Source organism: Acinonyx jubatus, chromosome E3, assembly GCF_027475565.1.
Source record: "Acinonyx jubatus isolate Ajub_Pintada_27869175 chromosome E3, VMU_Ajub_asm_v1.0, whole genome shotgun sequence".
In the NCBI taxonomy this organism is placed as follows: domain Eukaryota; kingdom Metazoa; phylum Chordata; class Mammalia; order Carnivora; family Felidae; genus Acinonyx; species Acinonyx jubatus.
Genome location: NC_069398.1, coordinates 20,207,390 through 20,229,769, shown reverse-complemented (window position 1 = coordinate 20,229,769; position 22,380 = coordinate 20,207,390). Strand labels below are relative to the sequence as shown.

The window sequence follows — 22,380 nt, the reverse complement described above, 5'->3', positions numbered from 1 at the left end:
AGCTGCCATCACAGAGGCCGATGCGGGGCTCGAACTCACGAACTTCGAGATCGTGGCCTGAGCTGAAGTTGGACGGCCAACCGACTGAGCCACCCAGGCGCCACCTAATCTTACTTCTTACTGTTGGGCTGATAGAGACTGCACCAACAAGCTGGACATGAGACAAAAGATGCATGCTGGTCTCACATACCTCCTCTGGATGGGAGGATTATTAAGTATTGCCTGCATATTATGATAACCTCTCTCACCCTCTCAACTGTTGCTTACCCACTTTGCTCCCAGGATTGTTATGTGACGATAAAGGGGTCAAGGGCGTTCAGTGCCTTCACCTCCCTCCACAAAGATTGCTACAAGGGAGAAACACTCTCTGTCAGTCACCCAGTGCCCCAAGGACTAAGTATTGGACCGCATAGATAACCCAAAATGTCAGGAACCCATGTCACAACAAGGGCCTCCAGAGAGGGAAGCTTGCTACCTTACCTTACCTTCCTCAGTGAGGGATCTCGGACGGGGGAGGTATGCAAGACACAGCCCTTCAAAAGCTTACAAAGGATACCCAGGATAGGGTAATATAAGCCATAAAGGTGACCATTCCCCCAGCAGCCTACCAGGGTTTGAACCTTTCAGCCTTCAGTCAGATGTTTACCAATTCCCCACTCCAGTGTTGGACTAACACTACTCTACAAGTCCTCCATAAAATAGATAATCACACCCAAACCTGCTGATGTATTTGCCCCTCAGCAGAAGGGCTTACTTAGCCACTCCTATCCATTTGACTTGTGAAGCTTCTGAAAATCTCAAAACCAACCCTTCTGTCTTAATTGGACCCCTGGCCCCTGGGATCCGTCTCACAAATGCTGACAATCTAATCTGTACAGTCCCTGAAGGTATGAATGGTAACTCTCTATACAGAAGAAATATAACCTTAAAGAGGAATACAACCCTATGTTCAACCCCTGGGTTGTTCTATCTATGTTCTAATTCAGCCTACCAATTGCTTAGAGGCCAACTGGACTCAGATATGTTATTCCGTCTTCCTAACCCCAGAGATATCCATATACACTGAAGATCAGTTCCTAACAGCCTTTAGCCCCAAGTCCTGGACTAAACAGGTAATCCTGCTACTCATTCTGATAGGAGCAGGAATTGAGACAGGAATAGGGACTGGAATAGGGGGCACAGGTTCATCCGTAGGACTGTACCATAGACTATCTCAAGAGCTGAATGAAGACATGGAACAGGTGACAGATTCTCTGGTAACCTTACAAAGCCAAATAAACTCTCTGGCAGCAGTGACCCTCCAAAATAGGAAAGCCCTCAACCTCCTCACTTCAGAAAAAGGAGGGAATTGCATCTTTCTGGGGGAGGAATGTTGCTATTTCATAAATCAGTCAGGAATAGTTACAACTAAGGTTAAGGAGCTCAAGGAAAGAATTCAACATAGACAACAGGAAAATATCAATCAATGGAAAGGATGGGATCTCACAGATTGGGCATCCTGGCTTTCTGCCCTGATGGGGCCTCTCCTCTCCATAATTTTACTTATATCCATTGGCCCCTGTATACTGAATGCCATGATACATTTTATTGAAAACACTGTTGCTTGCCAAACTACTGCCCATATCTTAGCCTTCTGAGAGTACCAACCTGTAAAACTGAAAGGTGATACCTACTAAAAGTTTTTTTAAAAGGCATCAAAAGGGGGAATGTTGGAGAAGTGGATAAAGTACACCAAAGATGTCTGATTGGACTAAAACAAACTCTGGTCTCTAGCTTAGAGACCCCTCCTCTGGGTTCTTCCTTTGTTTGCTGCAGCATGAAAACCAACCCTCCCTCCCCCAACACACACACAAATATGGAGGCTGATAACTATAAATTACCCTTCCTGCTCGCATTCGGGGCTCAGATCTTCGGAGAAACGGTCTCCTCTGAGCCCGCCGGTGTTAAATAAATCTCCAATCCACCAAGGTCTCCAAGTGTCGCTTGGTTTTTCTGCCAGCGTTCCAGCCTGATTCTGTAACAAACTGACTGAGCCACTCAAGCGCCCCTTCTCCACCTAGTTGTAAGTTATTATTTTCTATCATCTACAATGTGGTAGTAGCTTCCTAAGTGGTTCTCTCCCCCTTCCTTTCTTGCCTGTCAAAAATTCATTTGTTACATAGCACACATCTGGGTGATCTTTAAAGTGGAATTCAGTTAATTATTATGTTACTATCCTGCTTAAATTCCCCCAAGGCTTTCTACCTCATCTAGAATAAAACCCAAACTTTTCTTGCATAAGAAAGTCCTGCATACTTAGGCCATGTATACTTCTCCAAGCTTATCTCAAGTCATTTTCTCCCTCCCTCCACTCCAACAATGGTGGCCTTCTTTTAACTTCTCAAATATACCCATAGCTTTTACACATGATGTTAAATGCTCTTTTTCACTTACTTCTTTTAACACTTATATAACCTTTACATTTCACCTTAAATTTCACTTCCCCAGAGAGTTTTTTCTTGATTCCCTAATGCACATTCACAGCCTCTTATTCTTATTTTGTATAATAAACACCTCAATTTGCAAGTGAGTGGACGTTTCTGTTAGACTCTAAGCAACTTGGATTTAGGAACGTCTATTTTGCTTACTGATGCATATCTGATGCCAAGCACAATTTCTGGTACATAGTAGCTGCTCAAAAAATACTTGATGAATTAACCATCTTTCTTTTTTCTTTTTTAAGTTTATTTTGAAAGAGAGAGACAGAGACAGAGACAGAGACAGAGAGACAGAAAGCGAGCGCTAGCAGGGGAGGGGCAGAGACAGAATCCCAAGCAGGCTGTCCTGACAGCGCAGAGCCCAACACAGGGCTCAATCTCATGAATCATGAGATCATGACCTGAGCTGAAATCAGGAGTCTGTCACTTAAGTGACTGAGCCACCCAGGTGCTTCTGAATCATCTTCTTTCTTAACATAATAAGCAGTTCTGGAAAATTAAAACAAACTTCTTTGGCTAGAATGCCAAGAAGCAGATATGTCACCTTAGTTCTTGATGTCTTTCTATTCCTGTCTGTGGGGAGCCTTATAATTAAGAATAAACCTAATAAATCTATTCCCTGCAACCCAAAGATTCCCAAAGCACTAATGTACCAAATAAACGCTCAGCTCCAGCTGCCAGTCTCTTACTGTCCCTGCTCTTGCACAAGTTTTATTTTCTGTCTGCAGTGCTCCTGTCTACTTCAGTCCCCAAATTCTACCCAATATCAGCACAAATTCAAACTCTATCTTCTTCATGAAGTCTACCCTCATCATTCTGGTCTCAAACAGATTTCTCCCTTCTCTGAGTACCTGGTGTATTTTGTTGCATTCTACACTCATAGGAGCATCCAACATTACACTTTTTTAAGTGCTGTATGGTGTAGACCTGTAAAAATCTCCTCCAATGAATTTATTGGCTACCTACAGATAATGATTATTTCATATAATTTGGGACAAGAGAAGTCCTCCTGTTGAGGGAAACAAAGACAAGAAAAATGTAGTTTAAATTAAATCCCCTTACAGCTTGCAGACCACTGATAGATACCAGAGACCTGTAGTGTGTAACATTCCTCAAGGAGTTTGTGGCTGCCTTAATGCATTAATGTTTACATTTCATTACAATCTAAAAGCAACCTTATCTTGACAATAGCTAAGTCTTCAGGGTCCAGTAAGACCCTGCTTTCACCATACAGAAATTCCTTAGAAACTAATTTTTTCTTCATCTAACCCTGCTCCCTCCACAAACTTAAAAGTATATAATCAGTTGCTCCTCCCAATCCCAGTGCAGCTCTTTCTGCCCATGGGTCCTGTCCTCGTGCTTAAATAAAATCACCTTTTTGCACCAAAAAAAAAAAAAAAAAAAAAAGTCTTGAGAATTCTTTCTTAGCCATTTGTTCATGAACCCCACTTCAAATTTCATCACTCCTATCTGAATTAATTGATACTGGTAGCTGGTGTGTTAAGCTAAAAAGCTGTTAAAGTTGAGATCCATAAAAGATATCTTAAACATTTTCATTTGAAATTATAAATGTATATTCATTTGCTCATCTTTCGATGCAAATCTAAGCCTCTTCTATGAGAGTGATTTTAATGATTGAGTGCCCATATCCATAATACATCAGTTTTTGTTTCATTAAAGTGGAACAAGCAAGTGACACTTGGGAAATTATACAAGTGTAGAATCCTCTGAGATTTTTATAATTTTACTTCAGTGTTTTACAGTTTTCTCACACATAATTTGATAGCAATTTAAAAAAAAGTGGCATTTATAAAGGTCTTTCCAAAGCATTCAACTAGTTTTCATAGAAACAACTCCTTGTCATAGTTACACCTTATCAGTTTACATAATACTTAAATTATGGAATAGTAACAACAGGCTTAAACAGATTTTGTAAGAGATACAAGAGATTCTTGATAAACACTGTCTTGTGGCAGATGTACTCAGGTATATTTAATAATGTCATTAGCTCCAAGAAGTCATACTTGGGCATCATTCATTGTTTACAGAGAGAATGAATGACAAGTGTTGTTTAAAGTCTGGTGAGCTGTTTAAGTAAAGGGTGATTAAAAGATAGTCAATGGCTTCTTTTGTTTCCTTTAAAACATCTAGAACAGACATGAGCCCATGATCTTGTAAAAATGCTGGAAGGAGAGAAGAGTTATAAAGGATATATAAGGCAAACGGGAAACATCTTACAGAGATTATCATTTGCCATAAAAGTCTAAAGGGCTCTGGATTCACAACTGAGAACTGAAAAATAAAAGTGCCCACATTCTTAGAACTATAACAGCATTTCTGAGGAGAATAAAAGTGAACTTACCTGAGACCTGACTATCTGTGATTCATCATTCATTTCCTTCTCTTCCATGTTCCCTCTTTGGGAAAGTATAACATTCTGAGAGGGCATAACTAAGAAAAAGAGCAAAGAAGCATCTGGTCAATATGTGATAACACTGAAACTAACTCTTAGAGTTTTTGCTTTGTGTTAGGATGGCAGTTTAGAGAGAAGCCCTCTAAGACATAAGCTCAAAGGCTGGATAACTTAACCATGACATTCTTGTTCTTCCAACATACTGAGGAATTCAGTGTAGGACTTTCTCTTATTGTGGCATATGGGAAGCTCAAGGAAGTTCAGTGATTTTCAGCCCTGGCTACACACTTGGGGGGTGTTCTGAAAATGCAAATGCTAAGATTTGGATAAATCCAGTATTATACAAATTGGTCTACGATGACCCTGGGCAACAGCATTTTAAATTCTAAAGTCTCCAGGTGACTTCTAAGTAAGGAGATGAAAACCACTGATATGAGCTGATAGAGAAAACATATGTTGAGAGCCTGATCTTATTTTTAAGGGGATACATTCATCCCCAAACTCAAACTCCAGAGATCTTCTCTCCTTTACTCTCTTTAAGCTGATCTTCCTGGGCCATCTTGATCTTGGGGTTGTGAGTTAGAGCCCCATGTTGGGTGAAGAGATTACTTAAAAAGAAAATCTTTAAAGATGATTTTTCTAATACACAAAGGAGATTTCACTCTTCTCATTTTTCAAAATGTTCACCTTCCTGTTTGAGTACGTGGATTCAGTCCTCCACCAGGATTACTACACCTCTTTGCAGTTCTTAAGTTATAATGCCATCAAAGCTTTGCTTTCTTCTAGAAGGACAGTCAGGAGATACACCAGTACTAACAGCTTCAGTGTCCTTGTCAGTCCCTGAAAGCTGATTTTCCAATGCCTTATGGAAAACAATCACTCACTCCCAGGTATTAAAGGTGCTTTATCTCTGATGAGAACCTCAGGAGCCAATGGCTATCCACAAGAATGACTTCTCAGGGCAGCCACTCTCAGAATCTTGCCTTGTTCATGCAAGGTTGACACGTGGGGGTTCCTCAAAGCGGCTATTACTTTTTCCCCCTAAAGGCATCAGTCTTTCATGAACAGACTTCACTATGATACTCAAATCTCCCTTCTGACCGGAATCTTGTGAGATACTATATCAGGTGTAGCACATGTAATGAGATGCACCAGTCTTACAAAAGAAGTCCAGCAGTCTCAGTCACTTAGTGACCTAGAGAGTCTGTAAAGAAACATACAAACTATCTGTTCATACTTCACAGTATGGTGTGGAATTTTTAAAAACAATCAAAAAGCATTTCTAGAATTTCTCAGATTCACACATTACAAAAAGCAGATATATACAGATCCATCAACCAAAAACAAACTTTAGCTTTAGTTCTTACCCATCCTCTTCTCAGAATAGAAAACATGTGGTCCGTGCCTAGTGATTTTCAGAAGACTTTCACCAACATCAACAACAGAGCAAAATATCTTGATCTGCTGATAAGCATGAAAGAAAACATTCTTTTTTCTGTTCACAACGTTTGGCCTGAAAAATTTCTCTCAAAAGCTAGTGATGGTATTAAAGAATGAAGTCATTCCTGAGAAGTAAGTTTTTTTAAGAAGAGAAAATCACAGTTCCAGTGGAATGGCCTTGTTAGATGAGGAAGCCAATCACTGCCCAAGATAGGGCATGAATTCAACATTTTACAACCAGTTGACCAAGAGGTACACCTTTCAGGAGTAATTTAAAAGCATTTTAAGAATCAGGGCCTGGGGCGCCTGGGTGGCTCAGTCGGTTAAGCGTCCAAATTCAGTTCAGGTCATGATGTCATGGTTTGTGGGTTCAAGCCCAGCATCGGGCTCTGTGCTGACAGCTCAGAACCAGGAGCCTGCTTCAGATTCTGTGTCTCCCTCTCCCTCCCCCTCCCCTGTTCTCTCTCTCTCAAAAATAAATAAACATTAAAAACAACAATAGGTCCTATTTCACCAAGCAAAAGCTCTAAAAGGGTCCTATTCTCTGAAGAGCCAGACAGAATCTATGAGAATGCTCTGATGGTTTCAACCCAATCACCTCAAAACCACTTACAAAATAATAAATAATCACAATAATAAAAAACAGCATTTACCAAGTTAGGCAGAACAGGGTTTCTCCTTCATACGTGTGAACCCAAGGGGATAAAGAGCATGTCAAATATATATTGCTTGCAAACTTAGTTATTTGAGAATTTTCTTATGGCATCTGATGAGACTAAGTTTCCAGAGAACACACGTTGGAAGCACTGATTTAGTTCTCAGCTTTTTGGTTTAAAGGAGGATTCTGAAGCTGAAGATCATAGAACTAAGTGAAAGAGCTGGTTCTAGAACCTAGGTCTCCTGGTTCACAGCCCTAGGTTCCTTCTAGTATACTCTGAAGTTCTTCTTAGTACCTGTTCTCTCCCTTTTCATTTTTTAATCTGATCCCCTTCTGAAAATTTCCCTTATAATTCCTGTATTGGAAAAAAACGCACACAAAACCCCCCAAACCAACCACTCTCCATCCCCAAACTGTGTGTAATTTTTCATACAATACACATGTAGTCCTTTCCAGAGAAGCCTGTGGTATCACCACAGGCTTTTTCAAATATGTAACCATGATGGCTTGGAAAGTAAGGAATTCCCATGACTGCCTAAGGAATACTAAAATTATAATCAATTCAGATGAAGAATGACTTCCGGCTTAACACCGTTTTTCCTCCAAGCTTTTCCAAAAATCTGAGTGAACTTCCTTGACCATGTATATATTAACGTATATATACATGTCCAGGTTCCACCCAAAAACTGTTGAGATGAAGTCCCGCATCTATACATTTTTTAAGTGCCTCACAAGTGATTTTTAAGCAAGCAGGAATTCAGAACCATTATCAGAGCCTCTAATTTTGTTAACTTTTTCAATGCCAGTGATTTTCGCCATCATTCTACTTCTGTCACCCACTTCCGGTGCCATAGTAGTTCTGAAGTTTCTTCCCTTACAAAATGCTAGACTATGAACCAGGGAACCTTATGTTATAGACTGGATGGGGAAGAAAGTGAAGACAGGGGTGGCTTGAGGTGCCTGGGTGGCTCAGTCGGTTGGGTGTCCAACATCGGCTCAGGTCATAATCTCGCTTGTGAGTTCAAGCCCCACGTCAGGCTGGGTGCTGACAGCTCAGAGCCTGGAGCCTGCTTCAGGTTCTGTGTCTCCCTCTCTCTCTCTCTGTGTCCCTCCCCCGCTCATGCTCTGTTTCTCTCTCAAGAAGTAAACATTAAAAAAAAAAAGACAGGAGTGGCTTAGTATAGGGGAAAAATAGAAAAAAAGAGCAATGTTTATCAAAGTGTGGTCTGCAGATCACTTGAATCACACAGCACTTGCTGAAAAGCAGATTCACTGGTTCAATCCCAGACCTAATGAAATGGCATCTCTGGGGGAGTATTCTTGGCCCAGGGATTTGCCTTAAAAAATATTTCTTCTCTAGGATCAAACCATTCTCTCCAGCCTCCCTATAGGCCTGAATCTAGCATATATCTTCTCAGTCCTTGATCTGCAACTTGATCTTTCATTTTATTGACTCCTCCTGTCATAATTTAAAACCATTTAAGATCTCTCCCAGCATTAAAAACTTTCACTGGCTATATGCCCTTTTGTAACTAATATCCATTCTTTTTTCAAGGCTACAACTCTTCAAAGGATTGTTAGTACTTGTCTCTACTTCTTCATTACCCATTTATTTTTCAATTATCTATGATCTTTCTTCTGTTTTGCCATCAGCACACCGCTAAAATTGCTCTGGTTAGGAATGTCAACAACACTTTTGTTCATGCAATGGGCTTTATTACTTCCTGAGCTCTGATGGATATCTGACATTACTAACAGCTGTGTTTTGCTTTATGTCCACAGTCTTTCTCAGCAGGCTATGCTCTAGTCCCTTTTCCTCTGCCTACCATTTACATATTGTTGTTCCTTAGGAGTTTTCAATATCTATCTTTGTTCCCTCCACAGGTGAAGTAAAGGAATCTTTAAAGGTATACAAATCTGATCATATCAGTCCCTTATTTGAAATTCTTCAGTGGCTCCCTACAGCTCTTAGGCTGGAATACAAAGCCATAAAAAATCCTGTGACCTGCTTCCTGATCTTTCAAGCCACTCCCCTGCTTGCTTCTGAGATTTCATCTACACAGCTCTGCTTTTAAGTCCTTAAATGTGTCCTGTGTGGTATCTCCCCTCCTCCACTCCAGATGACACTTACTCTTCCTTCAGGTCTCAGTTTAAATCAAGGAAGATTTTTGATATCACAGACATGTGAGGTCCCTCATTTACACCTTCCTTTTTTTTGGTAGCACTTTTTATCATTGTTAATTACTTGTAGTCATCATTTTTATTTATACCTCACCATTGTGTGATGTTAACCTCCATGAAGACAGGAATCTTTTCTGTCTTATTTACTATTCCACTTTTAATACTTTCAGTATGTGGCTCATAGTAGGCACTCAGTATCTGCTAAATGAGTAAATGAAAGGGTTCTTCTGTTTCCTCTTCTATTTTTTAACTTATTTTGAACCAATTTTAGACTTACAGTAAAGTTACAAGAATAATACACAATTCCCACATACAATTCACCCTACTTGTCCAAATGTTAATATTTTATATGCCTATAATACGATGATCAAAACAAGGAATTTAAATTGGTACAATACTATTAATTCAAACTACTCAAAATTTACTAGTTTCTCTAGTAGTATTTTTTCTTTGATCCAGGATCCCACATGGAATTTAGTTGTTTTTTCCCTTTGTCTTCTCCAATCTGTAAGTTCCTCAGCCTTTCTGTCTTTCTTGAGCTTAATACTTTTGAAGAGTACTGCTGAGTTATTTTGCAGTGTCCCTCAATTCGGGTTTGTCTGATGTTTTCTCATGGTTGGAATGAAGCTAAGTATTTTTGGCAAGAATAACACAGAAGTGATCTTTTATCTTTTACATCGCATTAATGGGTTTATGATGTTGGTACACTTCATTAATGATAATGTTAACCTTTATCACTTGGTTAAGGTGGTGTTCACCTGGCTTCTCTACTGTAGAGTAACCATCTTTCCCTCTGTAGCTGATAAATATCTTGGGGAGATACTTGAAGATATAAATATCCTGACTCTTCTCAAACCCACTAACTTTAGCATCCATCAATTTATCTTGTCTGCAACAATTAGTAATATAGTGTTGGTCTAATGGTGATTTCTCTATTTCTCTCTTTCCCATTAACTTATTTATGTATACATTTTTAATGTTTACTTCTGAGTGAGGGAGAGGGAGCTGGGGAGGGGCAGGGAGACAGGATCTGAAGCAGGCTCTGCGCTGTCAGCCAGCGCCTGACACAGGGCTTAAACCCATGAACTGTCAGATCATGACCTGAGCCAAAGTCTGACGCTTAAGCAACTGAGCCACCCAGGTATACCTCCCACTAATTTATTAACTGAAATTTTTCTGCAAGGAAAAGCTGCTCCATATCTCTTATCATTTATTTACTAATTTATTTATGTCACTATGAACTCATGAATATTTTGTAAGCACCAATATTATCATTATTTTATTGCACAAATAGTTTTGGCTTTGGTCAGTTGGAGGCTCCTATGTTATTCTGACCAGCCTCTATCCTATTCTGAGCACTTCTTGGCACTGTAAGATGTTTCAAGTTCTTGTATTATCCCTGCCCAGCCCTAGAAATCAACTTCTCCAAGGAGCCCTAGTTCCTTTTATTGGAGAAGTGCTTAGAAACAAAGATCTGGGTGCTGGATCAGCACAAAGATCAGCTGTGCTCGCTGCTACTGGGGTATCATTGCTTCTAGGCCCTCTAGGAGAGATAGGACACACGGACACATGGACACACACACACACACACACACTGTATTCATCTATGTATTAAACGCTACAAGTTCATTATGACACCTCTGATTCCAATCCAATACCTCAGGGCTCATTTTTAATCCTCCTCTTTTCCTCACTTCTTTCTTCAACAAAGAAGTTACCAGTGAGGAAAGGAGGAAGATTGTTGGCTCTTAGTATCCACAATATATTTACTTATTTGTTCAGTTTTGGTATATACATAAAGTAGTTTCAGAATTGACTCATACCCCTGTGACAAACACAGTTATTAACTGGAAATTACAGCATCTGTGTAGAGTTCTCTTTGTCTTTTGTTATACAGTATCTAGTCAAGATAGTGTTTTCTAAAATAATTTAATTTTTTTCTTTGCCACTTCCTTCAGTGTGGTTATGTCATTCACTTGTAATACAGTTAGGTCCATTTGTTAGTACTTGTGTTTATTCTCTTCTATTTGTTCTCAGGTGGATTCCTTCAGCTTTACCCACTGCCATGATTTCACTGATCATCTTTTTTGAGCTACATAATCACATATCTACCCAACCACCTTACTGGACATCCCCAGGCATGTGTCCCTCAGATCTTTCAAACCTAACATGTCCCAAACTCATTCTCTCTTAAGCCTCTTGCCATATATTTGCAATGAAGTATGCATGAACACCAACTCTATCGCCAAACTGATTGGGTTTGATTCCTAGCTCCACTACTTACTAGCTGTGTGAGTTTGGTTGTATAAGTTACTCAACCTTTCAATGTTTCAATTTCCTCATTTGTAAAACTAGTTATAATAGTACCTACCTCATGGGTTTGTTGAGGATTAAGTAAGTGAATATTTTGAAAATATTTAAAACAAAATGCCACATAGTAGACATATTTATATGTTACATACTGTTCTTTTTTTGTTTTGTTTTGTTTTTAGTATTTATTTATTTAAAAATGAAATTTATTGTCAAATTGGTTTCCATACAACACCCAGTGTTCATCCCAACAGGTGCCCTCCTCAATGCCCATCACCCAACCTCCTCTCCCTCCCACCCCCTATCAACCCTCAGTTTATTCTCAGATTTTAAGAGTCTCTTATGGTTTGGTTCCCTCCCTCTCTAACTTTTTTTTTCCTTACCCTCCCCCACGGTCTCCTGTTAAATTTGTCAGGATCCACATGAGAGTGAACACATATGTTATCTTTCTCTGTATGACTTATTTCACTTAGCATAACACTCTCCAGTTCCATCCATGTTGCTACAAAAGGCCATATTTCATTCTTTCTCATTGCCAAGTAGTATTTCATTGTGTATATAAACCATAACTTCTTTATCCATTCATCAGTTTGTTACACACTGTTCTTATTCTCCTGTTAAATTCCCTATCTCAATGAATAGCACCACCAAGCCTGAAACCTGAATGCCATTCCTGACCTCTCTTTCTTTCTTTCCCTTAGTCTCTCTCTTCAATTAAAGTCAAATCCTGGTAAATTTATCCCCTTAAATATGTAGTGAATGTCCCATCTTCACTTCCACTACCTTGATTCAGGCCACTATCATCTCTCACTTTGACTACTTCTGCATCCATCAAACTGGTCCTTAACTTTAGTCCAGTATTTTCTTCATGCTGGAGTCAGAGTGATTTCTCTCTCCACACCTTTTCTCTACCTTGGAAACACCTTAATTTTATTTTCTGACAAATATTAAAACAAAAATTTTTGTAAACATAGAAAAGCAGAAAGAAAATCACTTATAATATCATTACCCAGAGATAACCAGTTTTTTGGGGATACATACTTCCCAGCTTTTTCTATACTAATTCTCACACATATTATAATATGGCATATGTCATTATTATATGTCTGATTTTCTTTTCTGAAATCTGGGTTTTAATTGACAGTATTATGTACATCACTTCAGGACAGAAAACAAAAATCTAAATATTAAAAAAACTAGGGTCATACAGTCTCTTCAACAAATGGTGCTGGGAAAATTGGACAGCTATGTGCAAAAGAATGAAACTGGACCACCTTCTTATACCATATGCAAATATAAATTCAAAATGGATTAAAAACCTAAATGTAAAACCTGAAACTATAAAAATTGCAGAAGAGGGCACAGGCACTCAGACATCAGCTGTAGCAAAATTTTTCTAGATAAGTCTTCCAAGGTAAGGGAAATAAAAGCAAAAATAAGCTATTGGGACTACATCACAATAAAAAGCTTCTGCACATCTAAGGAAACATCAACAAAACTAAAAGGTAACCTACTGAATGGGAGAAAATGTTTACAAAGGATATATCTGATGAAGCGTTAGTATCCAAAATATATAAAGAACTTATACAAACAACTCAATACCAAAAAAAAAAACCAAAAAACAAAAAACACAACCTCCCAAATAATCCAATTAAGGATGGGCAGAAGAAATGAACAGAAATTTCTCCCAAGAAGACATCCAGATGGCCAACAGATGCATGAAAAGATATTCAACATCACTCATCATCAAGGAAATGCAAATCAAAACTAGAATGAGGTGTCACTTCACACCTGACAGACTGGCTAAAATAAAAAGCACATGAAACAATAAGTGTTGGCTAGGATGCAGATAAAGGGGAACCTTCTTGCACTGTTGGGAATGCAAACTGGTGCAGCCACTGTGGAAGACATTATGGAGGTTTCTGAAAAAGTTAAAATTAGAACTGCCCTATGATCCAGCAATGGCACTACTGGGTATTTACCCCCAAATACAAAAAAACACTAATTCAAGGGGATACATGCACCCCTATGTTTACTGCCACACTGTTTACAGCAGCCTGTGTCTACAGATAGATCGATAAAGATGTGGCATATATATGCAATGGAATATTAATCAGCCATCAAAAAAGAATGAAATTTTGCCATTTGTGACAGCATGGATGGAGCTAGACAGTATTATGCTAAACAAAATAAGTCAGAAAAAGATACATTCCATATGACTTCACTCACAGGTGGTATTTAAGAAACAAAACAAACAAGCAAAAGAAAAAAAAAAAAGAAAGACAAACCAAGAAACAGATTCTTAACTATAAAGAACAAACTGATGGTTACCAGAGATGAGGTGAGTGGGGAGGGATGGTGAAATGGGTGGTGGAGATTAAAGAGTAGATTTATTATGATGAGCACTGAATAGTATATAGAATTGTCGAATCACTTATTGTACACCTGAAGCTAATATAACACTGTATGTTAAGTTTACTGGAATTAAATAAATAATAAAATAAAATACAAAAGAAATAAAATAAAAAAGGAAAAAAATTAAAAAAAATAGTGTCATGGTATATTCAATTGCTTGCAATACCTAAAACTTGTTTAATAAGTTAATTATTAATAGGCATTTAGGGAGCTTTATTTCTTTTTTCCTGTTATAGACGACAGCAAACATTATACAGTCTTGGCATAATTTTGTGTGATTATTTCTTTAGGATAGATTCCTAGAAGTGGAACTGCTGGATCAAAAGGAAGACAAAACACTATTGAGGAAGGTTGTACCATTTTTCATATTAATCAACAATATATGAGAGTGACCATTAGCCAAGAATGATCAGCATTATTCTTTTTAAATATAATACATAGTATATAATTACTGCTTTAGAATGTAATTCTTAGATAACATGGGAAGCAGACTTTACATTTTTAGTTTTCATGTTTCTTCTTTCATAAATTACACTTTTGTGTAATTTGTCCACTTTTCTACCATTTTGCCTTTTCCACTAATTTGTAAGAATTCTTTATTACAAAGTACAGAGTGCAGGAAAGGATGAACTAAGCAGGTCTGGGTGGCCCAGACTGTACATTTTAAGGAAAGGTTTGATCGTGGCCTGGTTCCTGAAAGATAATCTATAGCCTTGCAACACCCTGCCTTTTAAGAGTGTCTCTGTTTACCTGAAGCCTTGGGACAGGTCAGAAAGTTCATGCCAAAAGAGGATTTATGGTGGGATCCTTGGGCCATGTGGTATCAGCTTGCCTTCTGGAGAGACTGGAGACTGAAGGTCAGCAGCACAGGTGGTCAGCTATGCCTACATGAACAACTTCCGATAAATACTCTGGATGCCAAGGTTTGGAGGAGATTTCCTGGTTGGCAATACTGCATACATGTTATTACATGTCACTTCTGGGAGGATGTAAATGCTAGCTGCATGACTCTTATTGATAGAAGACAACTGGAAGCTTGTACCTGGTCTCTTCTGGACTCTACTTGCATTTTTTGTTGCTGATTTTAATGTGTATCTTTTCACTGTAATACTTATGCCACTGTAAGTATAACAGTTTTGTTGAGTTCTGTGAGTCATTTTAGCAAATCATTGAACCTAAGGGTAGTCTTGAGGATCCCTGAACACAGACAGTAAACAGCAACTCCCTTGGTATAACATAAATAACAAATGTAGTCTTCTTGTTATCATTTGTCTTTTATTCTTTGCTGCTTTAAAAAAAAGTTCATTTAAAAATTTTCTGCATCATAAAACACTTTCCCCCCTGTGTAGATCTTAAGTTCATGTGAGGCTTTTGTTTTGTTTTTTCCTTACACAAGAAATAGCTTCTTGGTCTTTTGGCTAAGATCAAGTGTTTTTTCCTTACACATGTAATATATGTTTCAATTTTTTTTACACATTCTACATGAAACCATAAGTATTCAAAACATGGGAATATACTGAGTAAGATGTGAGTGACTTTCAATCCCTCTTCTCTATTCGATTTCCCTCTCTGAAATAAATCATTGTCAGTCATTTGGTGTACATCCTTTTCTGTGCATTTATGAACATATATAACCACATCTGTACTTAATATGATGCACACTACACTACGTGTCATTGTTCTCTACCATCCTTTATTCACTAAATGTCTTTATTCACTAAGTTGTTCCTTGTTTGTTAACTTCAAAATAAACTACCTTATTCTATTTTATGGCAGCACAGTATTCCATTGTATGGATCTATCATAATATATTTAAGCATATCCCTAGTGAACATTTAAGCGTACTTATTTCTCACAATTACAAATAATATGGAAATAAAACTTCTTTTTACACACTTTTTTACACACTGTGTACCTGTGCAACTATTTCTGCAGGAATGATTCCAGAATGAAATTTCTGAGCCAGGTGAGCTCATTTAACATTTTGGTAGGTACTGTCACACTGCCATTCAAAGTATCTTCCTCAATTTTACAACTGGGTCCTTCTTCTGGGCATTTCCCTCACACCTTTTATCATCAATATTTTTATATTTTTCCATTCTATTTTGTGAAAAATATCTTTGTCTTCACTTGCATTCTAGGGTTACTTATGAGGTTAAGCATTAGAAATTTTGTTTTGTTTTGTTTTTTGCTTACCTGTATTCTATAAATTGCCTGTGCATATCCTTTGACCATTTTCCCTTTTTCCTTCTGTTGTTTGTTTGTTTCTTTCTTTCTTTCTTTTCTTTTTTTTTTTTTTTTTTTTTTTTTGCTATTTACAGAGGTTCTTTACATATTATGGACATTAATCCTTTGTCTCCTACACATGTTGCACATTTTTTCATGTCTCTTGTTTTTAGCCCTTTGTTCTTTCTGAATACAGAAATTTAAATTTTTGACATAATCAAATGAATGAATTTTTCCCAGAGGGTTTTGTGTCATGTTTAAACAGTTTGGTATGGCTACAGCACGATGTGCAAGATTGGATGGCAAAATATTATGCAATATTAAGATCATAAAGGGCTTTGAAGGCACTTCTAAGAAACTAGATTATCCTGATGGCAACAAGGAAACATAAACATTTTCAACAACACAGTGACTTTCAACAAACATTCCCTCGTTTAATAACTATCTATTGAGCACCGCTAAGTGCCACGATCAATTCTTTCTCTTAGAGAATTATAATTTTTGAACCTTTACATTTTTCACAATTCCAAATACGTCAAAAGAAATAGATCATTACTGTCAGAGGACATAATTAGGGGGCATTTGCTCTGCCACATATTAAAACATACTTAACATTAAAACACAGTGCAAAAACTGTCAGAGCAGTGCAAGAAACTGTCTGGAAACATTTCCGAGTATATACACGCCTGCAGAATGTAATAGAAGTGTCATTTCAATTCAGTGGGAAAATGATTCAATAGATAATGGCAGGACAACTGGGAAAAAGGCTCATTTCTATCCAACACCTGACAACAAATTAATATCCAACATAATATAAGTACAAATGTAAAAAAGACATTTTAAAAATCCTTTAAAAACATTAGAAAAAAGTAAAGGTTAAGGTTTTAATAATCTTGAGATGGGGAAAAACTTTCCAAAAAATGACACCCACCCATGCCCACACCAAATAACAACTGCAGAAGATACCAGAGGAAAATATGTTTGTACTCTTGGGATGGGGCGGCCTTTCTATCAAAGAAGGGGCGCGGGTCTCCGAGAAGGAGGACGGCGCTGCAGAGGTACTCCGAGTTGAACGCGGACTGCGACCGCTACCCGGGCACCCTTGGGCCGCCGCCCGCCCTTCCCCCTCGCCCGCCTCCGGGCCCGCGGCACGCCGCACTCACCAGCCTCCACAGACAAAGGGCGCTCGGGGCGGCTCCGCCCCCTGACGCCACCGCCGCCGGGCCTGACCTAGGCGGGACAGGGTGATGAGGGCCTTACAGCCTGAGCCAATGACGCCCAGCGGCTGGGTCCCTGGAGCTGGACCAGCCGCCGGCTCCAGGCCCGCTCTAACGGAAGCCTTCCCGCGATGGCGACCGCGTCGCGCTGGCTGAAGCTCCCCGATACGCATGCGCCAGCGGCGCCCCAGGCAGAGCGCTTCCCACATGCTGGACTCGGAACTCCCACCCGCTGCCCCGGTCGGCTTTCTCTCGGGCAGCGCTCACCCAGGAGGCTCGTACCTCCGCCCCAGGCCTCGCAAAATTTCGCTTACCGGGGGTGGAAGTTGGGGTAGGGGTGGGAGTGAAGGTGGGGGGAAGAAAAGGGAAGGCCGAGGACCCTCCCATAGTCCCTGCCAATCGGAAACATTGTACTGCCCGGTTCCCCGGCGCTGTAGCTGCTGCGTCCCAAGGCGACGAGGGAAGCCCTCCTACTCCTCAGTCCCGGCATACCCCTCCCACCCTCCTTTTGTACTGAGACTCAAAATATAATTAATGATTGAATTCAATTTTCTGTTTTGTAATATAGGTCTACTGATGAGAAGAATGAAATTCTTTTAACAGGGATAACTTGCTTAATTGGGATTCAAAATGTTCTCCATCATCAAAATTGATTGCCATGGTTGATCTCTTAATGCCATTCTATAATATTTAACATATTTCATCTTTGAAAACTTTTCAAGTATGTAGGTACTGTCAAATACTAACATTCACAAGGTTATGATTTAAACGGAGCATGTTCATTGCTTGGAAGGTATTTATGGAATCCCATAATTTTCCTCTTTTTATATTTGCTTTTTAGCATGCTAAAAAAGGCAGATTAACCACTTCTGAATGAAGGTTAGGTGGCAGGCTTCTCGACTGCACAGTGAAATGGATTGTAAAATACAGAAACGTCCTTTGCACTTGCATGGAGGATTTTTAAAATTAAATTCTAATTCCAGTCTACTTAATATACCATGCTATATTAGTTTCAGGTGTACAATATAGTGATTCAGTAGTTCTATATATTACTCAGTGCTCATCAGGATAACTGTATTTTTGTCCCCTTCACCTATTTTACTCATCCCACACCCACCTCCTTTCTGGTAACTATCAGTTCTGTATAATTAAGAGTCTGTTTCTTGGTTAGTCATTTTTTTTCTCCCTTTGCTGTTTGTTTCTTAAATATCAAGTATGAGTGAAACCATATGGCATTTGTCTTTCTTCGAATTGACATATTTTTCTCACTAGCTCCATCCATGTTGTTGTAAATGACAAGATTTCGTTGTTATATCTCAGTAATAGTCCATTGTACATATATACAAGTATATATATACTTTGGCTGTTTCCATAACTTGGTTACTGTAGATAATGCTGTTGTAAACATAGGGGTGCAGGTCTCCATTTGAATTAGTGTTTTTGTATTATTTGGGTCAATACTGCAATTGCTAAATCATAGGGTAGTTCTATTTTTTTCCTCTTTATTTTTATTTTTATTCATTTATTTTAAATTAAATATAATTAATTGTAAGATTGGTTTCCATACAACACCCAGTGCTCATCCCAACAGGTGCCCTCCTCAATGCCCATCACCCACTTTCCCCTCCCCTCCACCCGTCATCAACCCTCAGTTTGTTCTCCGTATTTAAGAGTCTCTTATGGTTTGCCTCCTTCCCTCTCTAACTTTCCCCCCCTTCCCCTCCCCCCTGGTCTTCTGTTGAGTTTGTCAGGATCCACATAAGAGTGAAAACATATGGTATCTGTCTTTCTCTGTATGACTTAATTCACTTAGCGTAACACTCTCCAGTTCCATTCACGTTGCCACAAATGGCCAGATTTCATTCTTTCTCATTGCCACGTAGTATTCCATTGAATATATAAACCACATCTTCTTTATCTGTTCATCAGGTGATGGACATTTAGGCTCTTTCCATAATTTGGCTACTGTTGAAAGTGCTGCTATAAACATTGGGGTACAAGTGACCCTATGCATCAGTACTCCTGTATCCCTTGGGTAAATTCCTAGCAGTGCTATTGCTGGGTCATAGGGTAGGTCCTTTTTTAATTTTTTGAGGAACCTCCACACTGTTTTCCAGAATGGCTGCACCAGTTTGCATTCCCACCAACAGTGCGAGAGGGTCCCCATTTTTCCACATCCTTGCCAGCATCTATAGTCTCCTGATTTGTTCTTTTTGTCACCATGACTGGTGTGAGGTGGTACTGAGTGTGGTTTTGATTTGTATTTCCCTGATGAGGAGTGACATTGAGCATCTTTTCACGTGTCTGTTGGCCATCTGGATGTCTTCTTTAGAGAAGTGTCTATTCATGTTTTCTGCCCATTTCTTCACTGGATTATTTGTTTTTTGGGTGTGGAATTTGGTGAGTTCTTTATAGATTTTGGATGCTAGCCCTTTGTCCGATATGTCATTGCAAATATCTTTCCCCGTTCCATTGGTTGCCGTTTAGTTTTGTTGATTGTTTCCTTTGCAGTGCAGAAGCTTTTTATCTTGATGAGGTCCCAATAGTTCATTTTTGCTTTTAATTACCTTGCCTTTGGAGATGTGTCAAGTAAGAAATTGCTGTGGCTGAGGTCAAAGAGGTTTTTTCCTGCTTTCTCCTCTAGGGTTTTGATGGTTTCCTGTATCACATTCAGGTCCTTCATCCATTTTGAGTTTATTTTTGTGTATGGTGTAAGAAAGTGGTCTAGTTTCATTCTTCTGCACGTTGCTGTCCAGTTCTCCCAGCACCATTTGCTAAAGAGACTGATTTTTTCCCACTAGATGCCCTTTCTTGCCTTCTCAAAGATTAATTGGCCATACATTTGTGGGTCCACTTCTGGAGTCTCTATTCTATTCCATTGGTCTATGTGTCTTTGTGCCAATACCATACTGTCTCGATGATCACAGCTTTGTAGTAGAAGCTAAAGTCTGGGATTGTGATGCCTCTGCTTTGGTCTTCTCCAATATTACTTTGGCTTTTGGGGTCTTTTGTGGTTCCATACAAATTTTACGATTGCTTATTCTAGTTTCGAGAAGAATGCTGATGCAATTTTGATTGGGATTGCATTGAATGTGTAGATAGCTTTGGGTAGTATTGACATTTTAACAATATTTATTCTTCCAATCCAAGAGCACAGAATGTTTTTCCATTTTTTTTATCTTCTTCAATTTCCTTTATAAACTTTCTATAGTTTTCAGCATACAGATCTTTTACATCTTTGGTTAGATTTATTCCTAGGTATTTTATGACACTTGGTGCAATTGTGAATGGGATCAGTTTCTTTATTTCTATTTCTGTTGCTTCATTATTGGTGTATAAAAATGCAACCGATTTCTGTACATCGATTTTGTGCCCTGCAATTTTGGTGAATTCATGTATCAATTCTAGCAGACTTTTGGTGGAGTCTTTGGGTTTTCCATGTAGAGTATCATGTCATCTGTGAATAGTGAAAGTTTGACCACATCTTTGCCAATTTTGATGTCTTTGATTTCCTTTTGTTGTCTGATTGCTGATGCTAGGACTTCCAATATTATGTTAAACAAGAGTGGTCAGAGTGGACATCCCTGTCGTGTTTCTGATCTCAGGGGGAATGCTTTCAGTTTTTCTTCATTGAGGATGATATTAGCTGTGGGCTTTCATAAATGGCTTTTTATGATGGTTAAGTATGTTCCTTCTATCCCAACTTTCTCGAGGGTTTTTATTAAGAAAGATGCTATATTTTGTCAAATGCTTTTTCTGCATCGATAGACAGGATCATATGGTTCTTATCTTTTCTTTTAATAATGTGATGTGTCACATTGATTCATTTGCGAATATTGAACCAGCCCTGCAGCCCAGGAGTGAATCCCACTTGATCATGGTGAATAATTCTTTTCATATGCTGTTGAGTTCGATTTGCTGGTATCTTGTTGAGAATTTTTGCATCCATATTCATCAGGGATATTGGCCTGTAGTTCTCTTTTTTTTCTGGGTCTCTGGTTTGGGAAGGAAAGTAATGCTGGCTTCATAGAATAAGTCTGGAAGTTTTCCTTCCCTTTCTATTTTTTGGAACAGCTTGAGAAGGATAGGTATTATCTGTGCTTTAAATGTCTGGTAGAATTCCCCAGAAAAGCCATATGGTCCAGGGCTCATATTTGTTGGGAGATTTTTGATAACTGATTCAATTTCTTTACTAGTTATGGGTCTGTTCAAATTTTCTATTTCTTCCCGTTTGAGTTTTGGTAGTGTGTGGGAGTTTAGAATTCGTCCATTTCTTCCAGGTTGTCTTTTTGTTGGCATACAATTTTTCATAGTATTCCCTGATAATTGCTTGTAATTCTGAGGGATTGGTTGTAATAATTACATTTTAATTCGTGATTTTATCTACCTGGGTCCTCTCTCTTTTCTTTTTGAGAAGCCTGTCTAGGGGTTTATCAATTTTGTTTATTTTTTCAAAAAACCAACTCGTGGTTTCATTGATCTGTTCTACGGGTTTTTTTAGATGCTATATTGTTTATTTCTGCTCTGATTTTATTATGTCTCTTCTTCTGCTGGGTTTGGGTGTCTTTGCTGTTCTGCTTCTAGTTCCTTTAGGTGTGCTGTTAGATTTTGTATTGGGGATTTTTCTTGTTTCTTGAGATAGGCCTGGATTGCAATGTATTTTCCTCTCAGGACTGCCTCTGCTGCATCCCAAAGCGTTTGGATTGTTGTATTTTCATTTTCATTTGTTTCAATATATTTTAAATTTCTTCTCTATTGCCTTGTTGACCCACTCATTCTTTAGTAGGGTGTTCTTTAACCTCCATGCTTTTGGAGGTTTTCCAGACTTTTTCCTGTGGTTGATATCAAGTTTCATAGCATTGTGGTCTGAAAGTGTGCATGGTATGATCTCAATTCTTATACTTATGAAGGGCTGTTTTGTGACCCAGTATGTGATCTACCTTGGAGAATGTTCCATGTGCACTCGAGAAGAAAGTATATTGTGTTGCTTTGGGATGCAGAGTTCTAAATATATCTGTCAAGTCCATCTGATCCAATGTATCA

General features: G+C 38.7%; 1 protein-coding gene across 7 annotated transcripts in view; it reads right to left on the bottom strand.

The window, feature by feature from the left end:
• ZNF713 (zinc finger protein 713) overlaps positions 1-17,634 on the bottom strand; it is a 46,766-nt gene extending 29,132 nt beyond the window's left edge. For 2 of the 7 annotated variants that reach the window (XR_008294565.1, XM_053213180.1), the window contains exons 1-3: positions 17,284-17,634; positions 14,645-14,778; positions 4,840-4,928 (exon numbers count right to left, since the gene is read on the bottom strand). Coding sequence is in view for 6 of the 7 variants with exons in the window: in XM_053213180.1 (XP_053069155.1) it covers positions 4,840-4,928; positions 14,645-14,711 (156 nt within the window). In the remaining variant the exon portion in view is untranslated. The other 5 variants (XM_027041813.2, XM_053213181.1, XM_027041812.2 and 2 more) reach the window with 5 other exon arrangements.
• Positions 17,635-22,380: the final 4,746 nt, after the last annotated feature.